The 16,740-nt window shown below is 35.7% G+C and overlaps 1 protein-coding gene across 1 annotated transcript in view; it reads left to right on the top strand.

Annotated features, from left to right (window-relative positions):
* Positions 1-16,740, top strand: part of STT3B (STT3 oligosaccharyltransferase complex catalytic subunit B) — an 87,107-nt gene that overhangs the window by 34,716 nt on the left and 35,651 nt on the right. The window contains exons 2-3 of the mRNA XM_054595526.1: positions 1,185-1,293; positions 5,730-6,017. Of these exons, the coding sequence (XP_054451501.1) occupies positions 1,185-1,293; positions 5,730-6,017 (397 nt within the window). The remainder of the gene's footprint in view (positions 1-1,184; positions 1,294-5,729; positions 6,018-16,740) is intronic.

Below are 16,740 nucleotides of genomic sequence, written 5' to 3'. Positions count from 1 at the left end.
GATATTCAAACCCAGGCAGTATGATTCTGACACCTCTACTCTTAACCTCTAGGTTATACTTCCTCTTCAGACCACTGTGGCTTATGTAGCCCTCTGACGATATTCTTATTTCTGTTTCTGTGGTATTAGTTGTATTCCATTAGTTGATTTTGATGCTTAGCTTTTATATTTCTCATTTTTCTCAGATGTTTGATTTTTTTTTTTTCCCTGAGTGTGTGCTGAGGTGTTTTTTTGGTTGTTTTGTTTTTGGTGTTTAATCAAGTCTGTCTAGAAATGCAGCAATGCTTACATCTAGTGATTGTGGGAAGGAGAGTCATGACTTGCTGCTGAGAAGAATATATCAAACTGATACTGGATGTTTGGATTCCTATTCATCTTTTTCTGTCAATCATTGCTCTACTTTGTAACTCACTTGGCGACATGTAATGCAGATACTTCCAGTGCCCACTTTCTTGCTTGGCAATGGTAGAAGAGGGGGATCCGCCTGCCTGGCTGTCTGTTCCTAATGCCATTACTCTGAGGATTTCTTAAGGATTTTTCCTACCCCCTATAACTGCTTTAAATGAAACATGACTTGCAGTTTCCTTCTGGTTGCAGTTTGGGCTATGGTTTCTTCAATTTCATTTCTTCCCATTTGTCTTACGTCTTCCATTGCTGTTACGCAGTACTATTACAGTTTATTCTAATGGCGTTAGTGCTGTTGTGATATAGTCTTTAGCTTGTAGTTTTTAGAATTGTAGGTATAGGTTTGGAGGTGACTGTCAAGTGTGCTCCTTTCATTTGATGTTCTTAATCTTTTGAGAGCCATTAACTTCTTTGAACATCTGGTGAATTGTATGTACTTATACCCTGTTTTTTAATACAAATGCCACTGTCTACCACTTGTAACCCAAGCAATAGCCAAATTTTTTATTTGAGCATTAGTAGTTTTTTAGGCATTGAGCATAACTAGTCTGTAGTCATTGGGGTGGGGGTATTTTGCTTTTTGTTATGTTACAGGAATGAGACTATTTTTTGGAAAATAATTTGTTATTCAGGTTTGAGGAAAATTGCTATAAAAGATATATTTATGTAGCCATAGAGTTAAATATTAAAGACACATATTTGAAGTGTGATATTAGAAAGAGCTATTTCTTTCTTGTAAGCAGTTTTGTAACATTTGTTCTTTTTCTTGTTCTCTCTAGGTTTAACTATAGATCAACACATCATCTTGCGTCTCATGGGTTCTATGAATTTTTAAATTGGTTTGATGAGAGAGCATGGTATCCACTAGGAAGAATAGTAGGTGGTACTGTAAGTATATTTGCAGTTATTTATGTTCATATCATAAAATTGTATAGTCACTTGAGTAAATCGTAAACTGCTAAAATAATGATGATTCTTTAAAGGTTTGTATTGTTAACATACACACTTTTCTGTGGCTGATTAATTAATATTTAGTTTTCCAAATCTCTTTTCTTGACATTACCTTCACCCCCCAGCTTCCCACACACACACCTGTTTTGGGGTTATCTCACACTACCACTATTTCTGACAAAATGGTGAAGGCTGTGAGGGGATCTCTTGTTACTGTGTAATCTTAAGTTCAGGTTATTTGGATGTACCTGTCCTACGTTAACTCCAGGTAATTGAGTATTGGTCATAGTTCATGGGGAATTATTATATTGAGAGGAGGACATAAGGGACATTATTTTTAGTATTTGGGGTATAAGGATAATATTAAAGAGAAAGTGAAAGATAGGATGCTTGTTGGAGAGACATATATGTTTAATATTGCTTTTCCTTGACAATTTTTTGTCAGAAATTTATCAATTTTACTAGATTTCTTTGTCTTTGTTGAATATCACTGTTAAAGTTTGTCTTCCATTGTATTAATTTCAATTGATTTTCTCCCTCCCACTTTCTTAAGTTTATTCTTTTTTTCTGACTCCCTGATATAATTTGCTCAATAATTTCCAGACTTTTTTTTTGTTACTAATGTACTGTTGTTAAAGCTCTAAAATTTCCACTACTCAGTGTTTTAGCTACATTATTTAAATTTGATATGTAGTATTTTCATTGTCATTCAAGTCAGTTTATTTTAATTTCCACTGTAATTTCTTCTGATTCATTAGTTATTAAGAACTGTCTTTAACTTTATTGTATTTAACTTTAAAAGGATTTTCTTGTTATCTTGTTTTGATTTATACTTCAAATACATTTTGTTTAGAGAAAAGTCCTTTATTTTTATTCCTTTGAAATTTATTGAGACTTGATTTGTGGCATAGGATTTGGCAGATTTTATAAATGTTCACACTATGTTTGGAAAGCATATGTTTTCTGTGATAGTAAGTTCCTAATTTGAGGCATCATCTTATCCTTGATGTAAAAAAAAGATACAAGGTATGTAGTCATGATCAAAGATACTGAATGGTAAGAGATTTGGTAGACTGCTATCATGTGTACTTTTTGTGGTGCTAATCTTGTCACATGCCTTAATGTATTAGTATTTGATTTGTTTGTTTCCTGGTGTGTTTAACTTTGTATCTTGAATTCATCCTCACTGGATTCTTGGTGTCCCCTTATTTGGGACCATTCCTTTAATCTCTCTTTTGGCTTTGCTGAAGCCCTTTGGGATTTCACTTTTATAGCATAGTTTTTAGAGGTCATATGTTAGCTTAAGATTCCTTTTTCTTATACCTGAAGTTGTTACAGATGTGGAACCAGCATCTCCATATGTGATGAATGGGTTTCATCTTACTTGTTTGCTTCTATTCAAAGCTTTGGATGTTAGGCAAAACTTTCTTACTGCTTCCCTTAATTAATGGGAAGAATTTGCGTTGTTCACAAATAGGCCTTGTCTTTGTGCTACGAGTTAGGCCTTTTTTCTGATATCTGTGTTGAGTGAAAATCTCCCAACTTCTAGTCCTTAAGGTGTGTATTAGACCAAGTGTCTTTTTCCCCCTTTTTTGGAGGGGTTGAGAGGTGGGGACTCCCATGGCATTAGAGCTTACTTGGAACTTCCTCTTTATTTTTGGCATCTGGAGGGTCCCCCCCCCCCCGTTGTTTTTTTTTAGTTTAAATATGTCTTTTTTGCTGTGTAACTGAATGCAGGTTTGGCTGGCTAGCTCCCTGCCCGTCTTCTTAGCATCTCAGTGCAGGCAAGGGTTTTTATCAGGAACGAAGGGAAAGCAGAACAAAGAAATCAGAGGGAGGCAGCTGTAGATATTCAGGCAGTGCTCTTTTTGGTCCTGATGCAGGTATTTAACGTCAGCTGAAGTCTTGTGTTCAAGCCATCCCAGGCCCAGGCAGGATCTAGAACAGCCAGTTTCTGCAATATGTTTGAAAAAAGTCTGTTAGCAATTTATGGCAGGCATGACTAACAGGACTGTGTTTTATCAAAGTAAGAAACGTCAAAACCTGTGGGAATTTTTATGAGTTCATTTGAGCCAAAATGATGACAGTTGCTGGGAAGCAAAACCTCAACGAGTTGAGAAAATGATCCAGAGAATGGCAGTTTTGCACCTTATTTTATACATTATAATCAAAAGAAGGAGGCCTTAGTGGGTTACGTGAAATCCATCGGAGATAGATTAGAGAGGTGGCAAAGCAAGGGGCGGGGAAAGGGGAAGGTGCTTCTGGGATTGGATAAAATAAAATAATAGACACTTTTATACAGGTGGATACAGGATAATTAACAATTAGTTAATATGTTAACAATAACAGTGAGGGGCATTCATAGCCTCCCCCCTGTTGCAGTGCCTGTGCTTTGAGAGGCCCAGAAAAAGGAAAATTGACATCCCAAAGATATTTTTTTGTAAATGTAAAAAAACAGCAGACAAGCTCAGCAAAGGTAAAGATTGACCTTTGCTAGGGAAAAATACCAGCCTAGGACATGACTACCTCCCATGACCTGCTTTTAGTTAGAAAGTTTTTAATTTGAGAACATCCTTTGTGGTTCCTTTAAAAGGATCCCTGAGTTTGTAAGACCGCCACTCAAGCCTTCTTGAGCTTGTCAGGTTTATTGTGTGGTCCCTTTTCTTCCACAGTTTTAAGGCATATATCCTGTTTTCTGAGCTGGGAAAAGTATTGTTCATTATGTGTTATTTAATCAAGAAGGTTATTTTGCTGGTTAGCATAAGATTTCATGTAGGATTTGCAAGATGTCTTCCCCTAGACCTTCATGACCAGGATCCTTTAGTTAGCTATCTGGTTTTTGTCAACTAAATTTCTGGGACATTCTGAGGTCAGGCTGTTCCTTAGGTTCACACTGGAACTGAAACTGCAGGTCCCTGTAAAGTATACTAAAACTCTTCTAACATGCATGCTCTAGTTCCAAGAGGAAAAATCAGGTTAGAGTAACCAGCTGGGTTTAACATTTACTAAGGTCAATATGGGTTGCTTTATATAGATTTTAGTTCTATTCTGTGGTTAGTCAGGGTAGTATAAAGTTTTTATTCCATTGCAATGGAATGGGGTCTTTGTTGTTGTTTGGGTGGGGCTTTTTTTTTAATACTTGCATTCAGTAATTCTATGTATTTCGGTTGTATTTTGTTTATCAGCTCAATCTGCCATATTCTCATGGATATATTAACTTCTCTTTAGAGATATTTTAAAATTCATTTAAATTTTCATTGAATATAGCTGACAGAATCATACTCTGGGACTTGGTGTTGTGTGTGTGAAATGGAACAAAATTTTAATTTTTAAAGTGATTGTCACACTTTTTCCCCCTCTTCCTTTGCTCCCTTCTACTTCTGCACATTCAGTAGGTATTGAGCATCCATTTTGTGCCAGTCATTGTTTTGGATGCTGGAGAAATTTTTTCTCCTATTCTGGAGCTTATATTCATGTGAAGGTTTAGTTAGTAGACAATAAATGAAATAAGTAAAATAAATTTTATGTGAAATGGTAATAGCTGATAGAGAAAAAGCAATAGAGTAGGTTAAAGACATTTAAAGACATGCAGTTTTAAACAATATACCTAGGAAATTTATGACATTCTTTGTAGCTTTAGTGATAGAGAAAGAATCTTTTAGGATTTAGTTAAGGATGGAAATGTAAATATACATTTTAATCACTGATGAATAGCTCAAAAATGTCCTATTTACTTTGTATCCTCTTAATGTTTTATTATCTTCTTTTAGAATAAGGACAAGGAGTACGATTGTTATTTTAAGTGGTATAAGTGCTCAAACTTCTCAGAGTCCCAAAATACTATCTTTGAATTTACAAATGGACTAGTCCTTCATTTCTTAGCTAGAATTGTTTACTTTCCAATTCTTGGCTTGGAAAGGATGGAAGAATTGTTTATAGATACCACTTAAATAATATTGAACATACCTTCATCTTCTTTTCTCCTCATTCTGTTATACACACACAAGTAAGGGCAAAATTGAAGCATGTTAAAGCCCTAAACTCAAGGGTAGTTTAGACTAGGACCATATTTTATAGTGGGATTAATAAGAAAGTTACCTGCAGTTTTTTGTTGGAAAACATTTTCAGTGTTAATAATCATTCTTTCTGACCTTTTTTTTATTTAAATGTTTCTCTCCATATATAAGCTTTTTCTTTGTATCCAATCCAAAAGAACATTTAATTTTGTAGTGTGTGAAGAAGGCAAACTGCTTTGAGATCTTATTCTCAAACTTACTATAAACAATATGTAATAATGAAGAAAGAACTTATGTTAGTGTTTTCAGCTACCTCATTTTATATGTTACTAAAATTTTCCATTTTTTTCTTCCTAGGTTTACCCAGGGTTGATGATAACAGCTGGCCTTATCCATTGGATTTTAAATACATTGAACATAACAGTTCACATAAGAGATGTATGTGTGTTCCTTGCACCAACTTTTAGCGGCCTTACATCTATATCTACTTTCCTGCTTACCAGAGAACTTTGGAACCAAGGAGCAGGACTTCTAGCTGCTTGTTTTATTGCTATTGTACCAGGTTACATTTCTCGTTCAGTAGCTGGATCCTTTGATAACGAAGGCATTGCTATTTTTGCACTTCAGTTCACATACTACTTATGGGTAAGTAACATTTAATTTTTTACTACCGTTAATTCCCATGAATTTTCTGCTGAAATGCTATAAGTTGTACATATTTTTCTTTTATCACTTATAGTTGCATAGAGATCTCTGCTACTATTCATAATAAATTTAATAATGATTAACATTTAAAAATGTCAGGTACTGTTCTCTCTCTCCCATATGTATGTTGTGTGTATGTATAAAACATTTCAACAACAATTCTGCTATGTCCATTTTACAGATGATGATTAATATCCTTTACTTCATATTAAAGTCATAGCTCCAAAAAACAGAGTATCAAAAAACAAGCCATTGATTTTGTTTGTTCCTTTTTTTGTGGGGGGAGAAGGGTCAGAAATACTAAGGAGGTTGAAATATGGTTCAACGTCTTGGGATTTTGAATTCTGTTTGCAAAATAGCTGTTTTGCTGTGTACTTTTTATTTCCTTTTCTTGTCTTTTATGTTGAAAAGGAGTGGTAAAAGAGAACATCCTTGCCTTGTTCCTGATGTTTGTGGGGAAGCATCAAGCTTCTTACCATTTATTATGGTGTTAGCTAGGGATTTTTTTAATATGTGGGAGGACCCAAGAAAACTGGAATTACCTTCTAGAGGGTGTGCCCCTTGTAGTACAGGCTTCCTCCACTGGGTCAGTGTTCCAGGACTTGTCTGTATCTGTTCCAGCTAGTGTCGTGAGAGGCTGCATTCAGCCTCAGTGAATTTTTTTTTTTTTTTTTTGAGGACTCTTTCCATATGTTTGCCCATTTCATGATGGTTGATTTACAAGCTCACCTGCCCACACTGCAGTGACTGTTCAGCAGTTTTTGACCAAAACTGTCATGACCCTCTGTGCCCCACCCTCCCTATTCACTGGATCTTGGCCCTGAGCAACATTTTTTTGTTGTTGTTGTTGTTTCTCTGCATGAAAAAAGTCCTCAAAGGGAAATATTTGCTGATATGGAAGAGGTGAAACAAAAAACAGCAGAAGCACTAAAAGGCATCAAAATTGACAAGTTCAAAAATTGTTTTGAGCAGTGGAAAAAAAGTCTCGATAGTTGTGTTGAATCAAATGGAGAGTATTTTGAAGGTGACTGAAGTTTAAACATGTAAGAATAAATACACAATTTATTATAAATAAATTCCATGGGGTTTTTTTTAGGTACCCCCTTGTAGATATTATCAAGTTGAGGGAGGTTCCATTCTGTTTGCTGAGAGGTTTTATCATGAATGGATGTTGAATTTTGTCAAACACTTTTTCTGTATTTATTGGTACAGTTTTTTCCTTTGATTTTTTGATATCACAAATTATGTTAAATAATTTGCAAATGTTGAACCAGATTTTTATACTTGGGATAAATCTAACTTGATTATGGTATATAATTGTTATATACATTGTTGGATTCAATTTTACTAATATTTTGTTGAGGATTTTTTCATTTGTGTTCAGGAGAGGTAATAGTAATTTTCTTGTAATGCCTTTGTTTGGTTTTGAGATTAGGATAATGCTGGCCTCATAGAATGAGTTCGGAAGATTTCCCTTTGCTTCTGTTTTCTAAGATTGTAGAGAATTGGTATAATTTCTTCCTTTAATGTTTGGTGGAATTCAGCAGTGAACGCTTCTTGGCCTGGTGCTTTCTGTTTTGGAAGGTTAGTAATTATTGATTCACTTTTCAAAACAGATATAGGCCTATTCAGATTGTCTCTGTTGCAGAATTTTTGCAATGATTTTTGGCAGATTTTGTCTTCAGGAATTGGTTCATTTCGTTTAGGTTCTCAGATTTGTGAACATAGTTGTTCATAGTATCCCTTTATTCTTTAAATAAAATGTTCATGGGATCTGTAGTGATGTTTCTTCTTTCATTTCTGATAGTAATGCATGTCCTCTTTTTTTCTTAGCCTGGCTAGAGACTTAACAAATTTTGGTCTTTCAAAGGATTTGACTTTGAGAGAACCAGTTCTTTGGTTTCATTGATTTTTTTGTCTCTGTTGAGTTTCACTTTTCAATTTTGTTAATTTCTGCTCTAATTCTTACTTCTTTCTTCTACTTCCTTTTTTTTACTTTTATTAGCATTTATTTTATGCTGTATTTACTCTCAGGCCATAAGTTTTTGTTTCTTCAGTTTCTTCTGGGATATCTTCTGTGCAACTTCCTCTTCTGCTTTAGGAGCATTCTACTCTTTTTCAGTAAGAATCGTCTTAATGTGGCAGGGAGAGTTCATGTATGGGTAAATCTGCCCATGAGCTCTTACAAGTCTGCATCACATCTTGGGAGCTTTACCTGGATGTGTTTAATTACCAGAGAATCTATCTCTAAACCTTAAGTTTAGCATTACTCTCTGCATTTTTTTTTAAAATTTTTAAATCATGTTTATTCTCTTACAGTTGTCTTTAATTTTTCCCCCTTTGTCCTCCTCCACCGATCCCACCTCGCCCCCCTGCCACAAGTCAATTCCCACTCTGTTGTCAGTGTCCATGGGTCATTCATACATGATCTTTGTTTAGTTCCTTCTTCTTTCCACCATTGTCCTCCTTCCCCTTCCCCTCTGGTCATTTTCAGTCTGCTCTATGTTTCCTTGCCTGTGGTTTATTTTGTTTGTTAGTTTATTTTGTTGAATACATTCCACTTATAGGTGAGATCATGTATTTGTCTCTTACTGACTGGCTTATTTCACTTAGCATAATATTCCCCAGTTCTATCCATGTTGTCACAAAAGGTAGGAGTTCCTTCTTTTTTTAAAAAAATGCAGATTGATTTTTTTAATTTATTTTTTTAAGTGTCAAGATTCATTATAAAATATTTAAAAATTTAAATCCATTATAAAGTCTCAGCAATCATGACACCTGCACAGAAATAATCAAGTAGACCAATGAAATAAAATGAGCATTCTAGAAACAAATGTATATATCTTTCTAACAATGTAATATATGATTAAATTGATATTTCAAATCAATGGGGAAAATAAGGCTTATTCAACATAAAAGGTGCATGGATCACTGTTACTTGAAATGAAACAAATATAGAGCCCTATTTCACACATTATACAACAAATATTCAGGTGAGTTAAAAATCAGTATGTGAAATCTAAGGAGTTTTAGGAGAAAATACAAAATAGTATATTTCTTACCCTGAAGTAACATATTCAAACCCAGAATCTATAAAGTAAAATATTGACAATATGACTATATTAAACACTTAAGACTATACAGTAATATTCATGTAAAAAAAGTTAAAGGACAAGTAATAGAGTAGGAAAGTATTTGCAACACATCTATAAAAGGATTAATAGTCGTTTTTTTCTTTTTTTAGGGAAAAAAGTTCTGCAAACATTTAATCAAAAAATGGATAAAGAATACCAAAAAGTCATTTAAAGCTTTTTCAAAAAATAATAGCAATAGGCAAGAAATATCCAGAAACAGGTTTAGTTTCAACAAATAATAAACAATTTAAATAATACATCATTGTCACAGATTAATACGTATTAAAAATATTGGTAATATCAAGTATTGGTGACTGTGAAAGACACTGGGTATTCGTAGACTCTTTTTCTTATCTTCTTAAAGCAGTACTTTTAGTGTATTTTGCAATGCTAGTTTGGTGGAGGTGTATTCTTTTAGCCTTCTTTTGTCTGGAAAGCTCCTTACTTCGCTTTCCATTTTAATTGAGAGCCTTGTTGGGTAGAACAGTCTTGGTTGCAGACCTTTCCTTTTCATGATTTGGAATATTTCTTGCCATTTCCTTCTGGCTTGGAATGTTTCTGTTGAGAAGTCAGCTGCTAGCTGTATCGGGGCTCCCTTGTTTGTTTTTATCTCTTTCTCCCTTGCTGTCTTTAGGATTCTTTGTTCATCTTTGCTATTTGCCATTTTAATTATGATGTGTCTTGGAGTGAGCCTCATTGGGTTCCTCTTTAATGGGACCCTCAGTGCTTCCTGGACTTGTGTGACTCTTTCTCTCCTCCAGTTAGGGCAGTTTTCTGTCATTACTTTTTCAAACAGGTTCTCTATCCCTTGCTCCTCTCCTTCTCCTTCTGGTATCCCTATTATACGGATATTACTGTTTCAGGTTGTCCTGCATTTTTCTAAATACCTCTTCATTCTTTTTAAGTCTTTTTCATTTTTTTGCTCTTTCTGGGAGCTTTTTTATACCTTATCCTCCAGCTCACTGATTCGATCCTCTGCTTCATCTAGCCTGATTTTTATTCTACTGTGTTCTTCAATTCAGCAATTGTATTCTTCATTTCCTCTTGTTTCTTATTGATAGTTTTTATGCCTTTTTTCATGCTGATAGAGTTTTCAGTAAGTTCCTTGTAGTTTCCCTGTAGTTTTTGGTAATTCTCTCTGAGCTCACTGAGCTCAGTGAGTTTTCTTTGAACCATTGTTTTGAACCCAATATCTGGTAGTTTACTCACCTCTATTTCATTTAGTTCTCTTTCTGGGGATTCCTCCTTTTCACTTCAAGCGGGGAGTGTTTCTTTTTCTTCCCATTATTTGTGAGACTCTTCTTTTATGATTCTGCTTCTTAAGTTGATCTGTCTTGATTTTCTGACTTTGTGGTGTGAACTTCTATGGTAGGAGACCACTGTTTCTTTTCTTTCTGGATCTGCCTTTGATGATGTCAGATGTTGACCCAGTCTGACCTTAGACAGTCTATTCCAAGACTTCCTAAGTGGCTGTCTCCCTCAGCTGTTAATCTAGCCACTCTGCACTCAGCAGGGTGGCTTAGAGACACCGCAGGGTGGGGCAGAGTCCCTCCTAGGGGCGAGGTTATTAGGTCCTCTCATGCTGCTGCCTCTCAGGGGCATGGTCTGCCTGAGCCAGATGGCTGCTGCTGTATGGGGGAGGTGTCAGCACCAGGATCCCGCCAGCTATTCTCTCCATTCTCTCCCCAAAGCCTCTTTCTCCAGTCTTTCCTCAAGTGTCTCTAAACCACTCTGCACCCCCTTTAGCCAAGGAATCTGTGGCTGCTCCTCTGTACTCAGCAGTCAGGTTTTAGCCCCACTGGGCCAGGGCTGAGTCCCTCCTGGGGGGGCAGAGCTGTTGTGTCCTCTGACGCTGCTGCCACATGGGAATGGTTTGCCTGAGCAAGATGGCTGCTGCTGCATGAGGGATGATTCAGCACCAGGATCCCGCCGGCTACTCTCTCAGTTCTCTCCCCAAAGCCTCCTTCCCCAGTCACTCCTCAGATGTCTCCAGCTCTCTCTGCCCCTGCCTTTGCCAGAGCCCAGGGTAAGTGGCTGCAAACAAAAATGTATGTGTTGGCCCTTTAAACGGCTCTTTGTATCTCCAGCTGCCAGTCTCTGGCAGAGAGCAACCCTGCCGCTTTTCGCAGCTGGCTCTATACTTTTTGGGCCCAGCTACTGTAAGCTGGAGATCCCTGCTTACGGTTTAGACCCCACTTTCTCAAGGGGATCCAGTGGCCCTTTCAATATCCTGCTGCTGCTGCCCGTGGGCACCCCACCCACCTTATCAGGTCTCTACTGCACTCCTTACTAGTTAGGTGGTGCTAAAGCTGATTTTCCTGTCTGTCGGAGGTTAAAAGGCTCCTCTCTCAATATTGTTCAGTTGTTCGTTACAAGTGATTTCTCCACAATTTAGTTGTAATGCCAGGTTGGTTCTGGGAGGAGGTCAGTGTGACTTGCACTCTCTCCTACGCCATCTTGAGTCTCTCTCTGCCTTAAAAAAAAAATTACTTTTAGAGAGGGGAGTTGGGAGGGAAAAAAGAGGGGGAGAAACATCATTGTACTACAGGTACATGAATCTGTTGCCTCTTGCCCACCCCCAACTGGGGACCTGGCCCATAACCCAGACATATGCCCTGGCTGGGAATTGAACTGGCAAGCTCTCAGTTCGCAGTCTGTTGCTTGGTCCACTGAGCCATACCAGCTAGGGCTCTATGCATTTTTAAGCATATGCAACAAAAATTCAGCACTCTTTTTGGGCCATCATCCCTGTGTCCAGCCTCATTCTTTGGCCTGGGCATACCTACCAATTCCACCATTGTAGCAATGGAATGGCACATGTTACTTCTATAAAGTGACATCCTTCAGGTGCTTAGTGGCCTTTCAAATATGCATACCTTTGATGTCCTGGGCAATTTTCACAAAGATTTGACTTTCTTGATTTGTATGATTATTGTGGGATTTTCTGGGTCAGGTGAGTAGTGAAGCATTTTCAGAGATGTATTTCAAAACTTATAAAACATTTTCGCGCCCCCCCCCCCCTTTTTTTCTTCAGGCTACTGCTGGGCAGGAAAGCTGCAGAGGCTGAGGCAACCCCCAGTGGAGGCTTTTCTACTTCCTTTGAATTTAAATTTCCCCTCTTTTTCTAATTTCCTAAGGTCAACACTTAGATTATTGATTTAGATCTTTCTCTTCTATGTGTGCATTCAGTGCTGTAAATTTTCCTATAAGCATTGCTTTCACTGCATCATGCAAATTTTGACAACTGTGTTTTTATTTTTGCTTAGTTAGAAATATTTTAAAGTTTCTCAAGATTTCTTTTTTGACCCATGTATTATTTAGAAATACGTGTTTAATCTCCATGTATTTTGAGATTTTTCATATATCTTCCTGTTACTGATTTTTAATTTAATTCCATTGTGGGCTAAGAGTACACAATATACAATTTCTATTCTTTTAAATTTGTTAAATGTTTTATGGCCCAGAATGTAGTTTATCTTGGTGAATATTCTATATGGGCTTGAGAAGAATGTGTATTCTGCTGTTCTTTGTTGTAGTAGTTTGTAGATGTCCATTTCTGTGAGAGGGGTTTTGAATCACTTATGGTAGTGGATTCATCTTTCTCCTTGGCAGTTCTGTGAGTTTTTTCCTCATGTAGTTTGACATTCTGTTGTTTGGAGCATACACTCCAAGGATTGTTAAGTCTTCTTGGAGAATTAATCCCTTTATCATTATGTAATTCCTGTCTTTATCCCTGATAACATTTTGCTTGTAAATCTCCTTTTTCTGAAATTAATGTAGCTACTCCTGCTTTCTTTTGATGTGTTAGCATGGTGTTTTGCCATCTAGTTATTTTTAACCTATATGTAGCTTTATACTTAAAGTTGGCTTCTTGTAGACAACATGTAGTTGGATCTTGTTTTTCAGTTCACCCTTACAATTTGTTTTTTAGGTGGTACATTTAGCCTAACATTGACATTCAAAGCTATTATTGATATAGATGGATTAATATTTACCTTCTGTTTTTATGACAGTTTTCTATTTGTTCCTTTGTTCTTTGTTTGCATTTGTGTCCTCCTCTCTTTTCTGATTTTTGTGGTTTTAATTGAGCCTTTTTTATTATTCCAATTCCTTTCCTTTCTTAGCAGTTATACTTACACTATATCACTTCACAGGTGGTGTGGGTACCATATAATAACAAAGTAATTCTAATCCTTCCCATTGGAATATTGTCCCCTGCAATATTACTGTCATTCATTTCACTTATATATAAGCACATATATAAGATGTATTCATAAACACATAGTAAAATACATATTTTCAACAAATTGTTACCTGTTAGGTCAATTAAGAAAAAGAAAAAAGTTTTAATTTTACCTTTATTTGTTCCATGTTTGCTTTTTTTCTTTATGTATATCTAAGTTTATGATAATGTGTTATTTTCCTTGTTAAAGAACTTCTTTTAACATTTATTGCAAGGCAAATCTGTCAACAAATCCCCTTATCTGTTTGAGCAATTCTTTATTTCTCCTTTACTTTTGAAAGATAATTTTAAAGTGTATAGAATTCTAGGTAGGTGTTTTTTTCCTCTTGCAACACTTTATTCCACTCTGTTCTCTTCTTGCTTGTGTGGTTTCCAAGTAGAAGTTATGTAATCCTTATCTGGTTTCCTGTACAGTTAGGTGTCTTGTCCACTGGCTTTTTTAAGGACTTTTTCTTTGATTTTTTTGTAGTTTGAAAAAGATATGCCTAGGTGTAATTGTATTAAGGGGTATTTTTTGGCGTTTATTGCTACGTTTTTGAGTTTCCTCAATCTGTGGTTTTTGTGTCTGACATTCATTTGTGGAAATTCTCAATCATTACTCTTTCACATAGTATGTTCCTTTCTCTTTTCTTCTCCTTCTGGTATTTCCTGTACACATATAATTACATCTTTAGTTGTTGTTCCACAGTCCTTGGATATGTTCTGAGAATGCGCCACTAAGCAATTTTGTCACTGTGTGGACATCATAAAATGCACTTCCATAAACCTGATGGTATAACCCACTAAACTCCTAGGCTATAAGGTGTAGCCTGTCGCTTCTAAACTGCAAACCTGTGCAGCATGTTCCCTCACAAAATAATATAAGATTAAATCAACCACAAGAGAAAATGATGCAGTCAGGAACCATGTAAACAGGAGATGCATGAGGCTGCTGCCGGGGTAATACAGCATACTGTTTTACAGCAAACTTTTTTTTTTATAAGTAGTAAAAGTGTGCTGTAACAATGATTAAAAAGTATAGCAAATATATGAACCAGCAATAGTCTCTTATCATTATCAAGTATAATATACTGTACATAATAATATGTGCTATACTTTATATGATTGGCAGAGTAGTAGGTTTGTTTACACGAGTATCACCATAAACACAGGAGTAAAGCATTGCACTATGGTCTATAAACAGCTATGGCATTATTAGTCGATAGGAATTTTTTAGCTTCAGTAGAACTCCTGTCTCATATGTAGTCCATCTTTGAACCCCCAACCAAAAATAAAACAGATTGCTATTGCAGCATATAATTGTGTTGTCATGGTAACAGTGTTGCCTTCCAATGTGTGAATGAACATGAGATGTGTTTCCACTTATTTGTCTTTAATTTCTTTCAGCAGTACTTTATGGTTTCCATGTACAAGTCTTTTACCTCATCAGTTAAGTCATAAGTACTTTATTTTTTATGCTATTGTAATTGAAATTTTTTTGGTTATTTTCAGATAATTCATTGTTAGTGTAAAGAAATGCAACTGATTTTTATTTGTTGACTTTGTATCCTGTTGCTTTGCTGAATTCATTTATTAGTCTCATAATTTTTTTGCATGTGGAATCTAGGGTTTTCTGTGTATAAGATTATATTATTGGAACACAGGGTTGATTTTACTTCTCCTTTTCCAATTTTGTATGCCTTCTATTTTTTTCTTGCCTAATTGCTATGGCTAAACTTCACTTACTGTGTTGAATAAAAGTGGCAAATGTGAGCATCCTTTTTTATTAATTTGTTCATTATTTTAGAGGAAAAGCTGTTAAGTCTTATCATTGATATGATGTGAGTTTTGATATATGGCTTTAATTATATATTACATATTTTTGTTATTAAATATTTAACATATATTAGTACATGTTTTATAAAATTGTTTATATTTTTTATGCATAATATTTCTCAGTTGGATGAAGATATTCCTCGAGGAGACTCCTTAGGAAATGCTCAGGCGTGCAATATTGCTCAAGTTTTCTTGTATATTTAAACCTGTTTTTCTATTGCTTATTGTACCTGAGAGTTTGGCTGGTTATAAAACTCTAGCTTGTATGTCCTTTGCTTCAGTTTCTTGAATTTGTTGTACCACCATCACTTACTATGTCTGTTGCTGTGAAGAACCTGATTTTATGTGTTTGACAAGAAATGTCACTTTTGTCCTGGCTGGGTGGTTCTGTTGGTTGGAGCATCGTCCCATACACCAAAAAGTTGGGATTCGATCCCTGATCAGAGTTTGTACAGGAGACAACCAATTGATATTTGTCTGTTTCTCTCTCCCTCTCTCTCCCCTCCCCTTCTTCCTCTCTCTCTAAAGTCAATAAACATATCCTTGGGTGAGGATTAAAAAAGAATAAAAAAGAGTACAATCTTGGTGGCTAAACTGCCATGGTTTGATTTCTTTTTAAGTGCTAGCTGTACTAGTGAGGGTACACCACCTAAGTGTATTTCATAGCTGTAAAATGGAATGTTAGTATATACCTGATACAATTTAAATAAGTTAATGCTTGTAAAGATATAGAATATTAGGAGAACACAGCAGGTGATGAGTACCTGTTTGTTATTAGTTTTTTGTTACTGTTCACCAAAAACAGAGCTAATGTAGATAAAATAGTACTTGAAGCAGTGCTTATCATATTGCCTCATATGGTTTTGTTGTTGTTGTTGTTTTTAATGTTTTCCTCTGTGCTTTTGTACTCAGTCCTCTACTTAACCCATATTCTTTGCAACGAGAGGTTTGATTTCTGTCTATATATCTTTGGGAGTTTCTTTTCCAGAATGCCTATAATCAAACAGTAAGGGTTAACGCTTTGTGTCTGGCTTACTTCACTTAGCATACTACTTGAAGAGTCATCTGTGTTGTTGCATGTTTTAATAGTTTGTTACTTTTTATTGCTGAGTAGTATTCTGTTGTATGGGTATACTATATATAGTTATTTTTGTCCCCTAGCTTTTAGCAGTTATGAGTAAAGCAGCTACAAATACTTGCATATAATTCTTCATTTTGACACATATTAATATTTCTCTTGGATAAATGCCTAGGTGCAGGATTGCTGGTTTGCATAAGTATATTTTTAATTTTATAAAAAGCTGCCAAATGGTTTTGCAAAGTGGCTATACCATTTTGCATCCCCTCCACCAGAGCATGAGGAGTTGCATTTATTTGCTTCATCATTACATGGTATGTTCAAAATTTTTTTTAAGTTTAGCCCTTCTAATAGGTATATAATAGTATCTTATGGCTGTAATTTGCTTTTCCC

The sequence above is a fragment of the Pteronotus mesoamericanus genome, unplaced genomic scaffold (assembly GCF_021234165.1).
Source record: "Pteronotus mesoamericanus isolate MK-2021 breed Mesoamerican mustached bat unplaced genomic scaffold, CSHL_Meso_final scaffold_54, whole genome shotgun sequence".
Classification (NCBI taxonomy): domain Eukaryota; kingdom Metazoa; phylum Chordata; class Mammalia; order Chiroptera; family Mormoopidae; genus Pteronotus; species Pteronotus mesoamericanus.
This window is presented reverse-complemented; position numbering and strand designations above follow the sequence as displayed.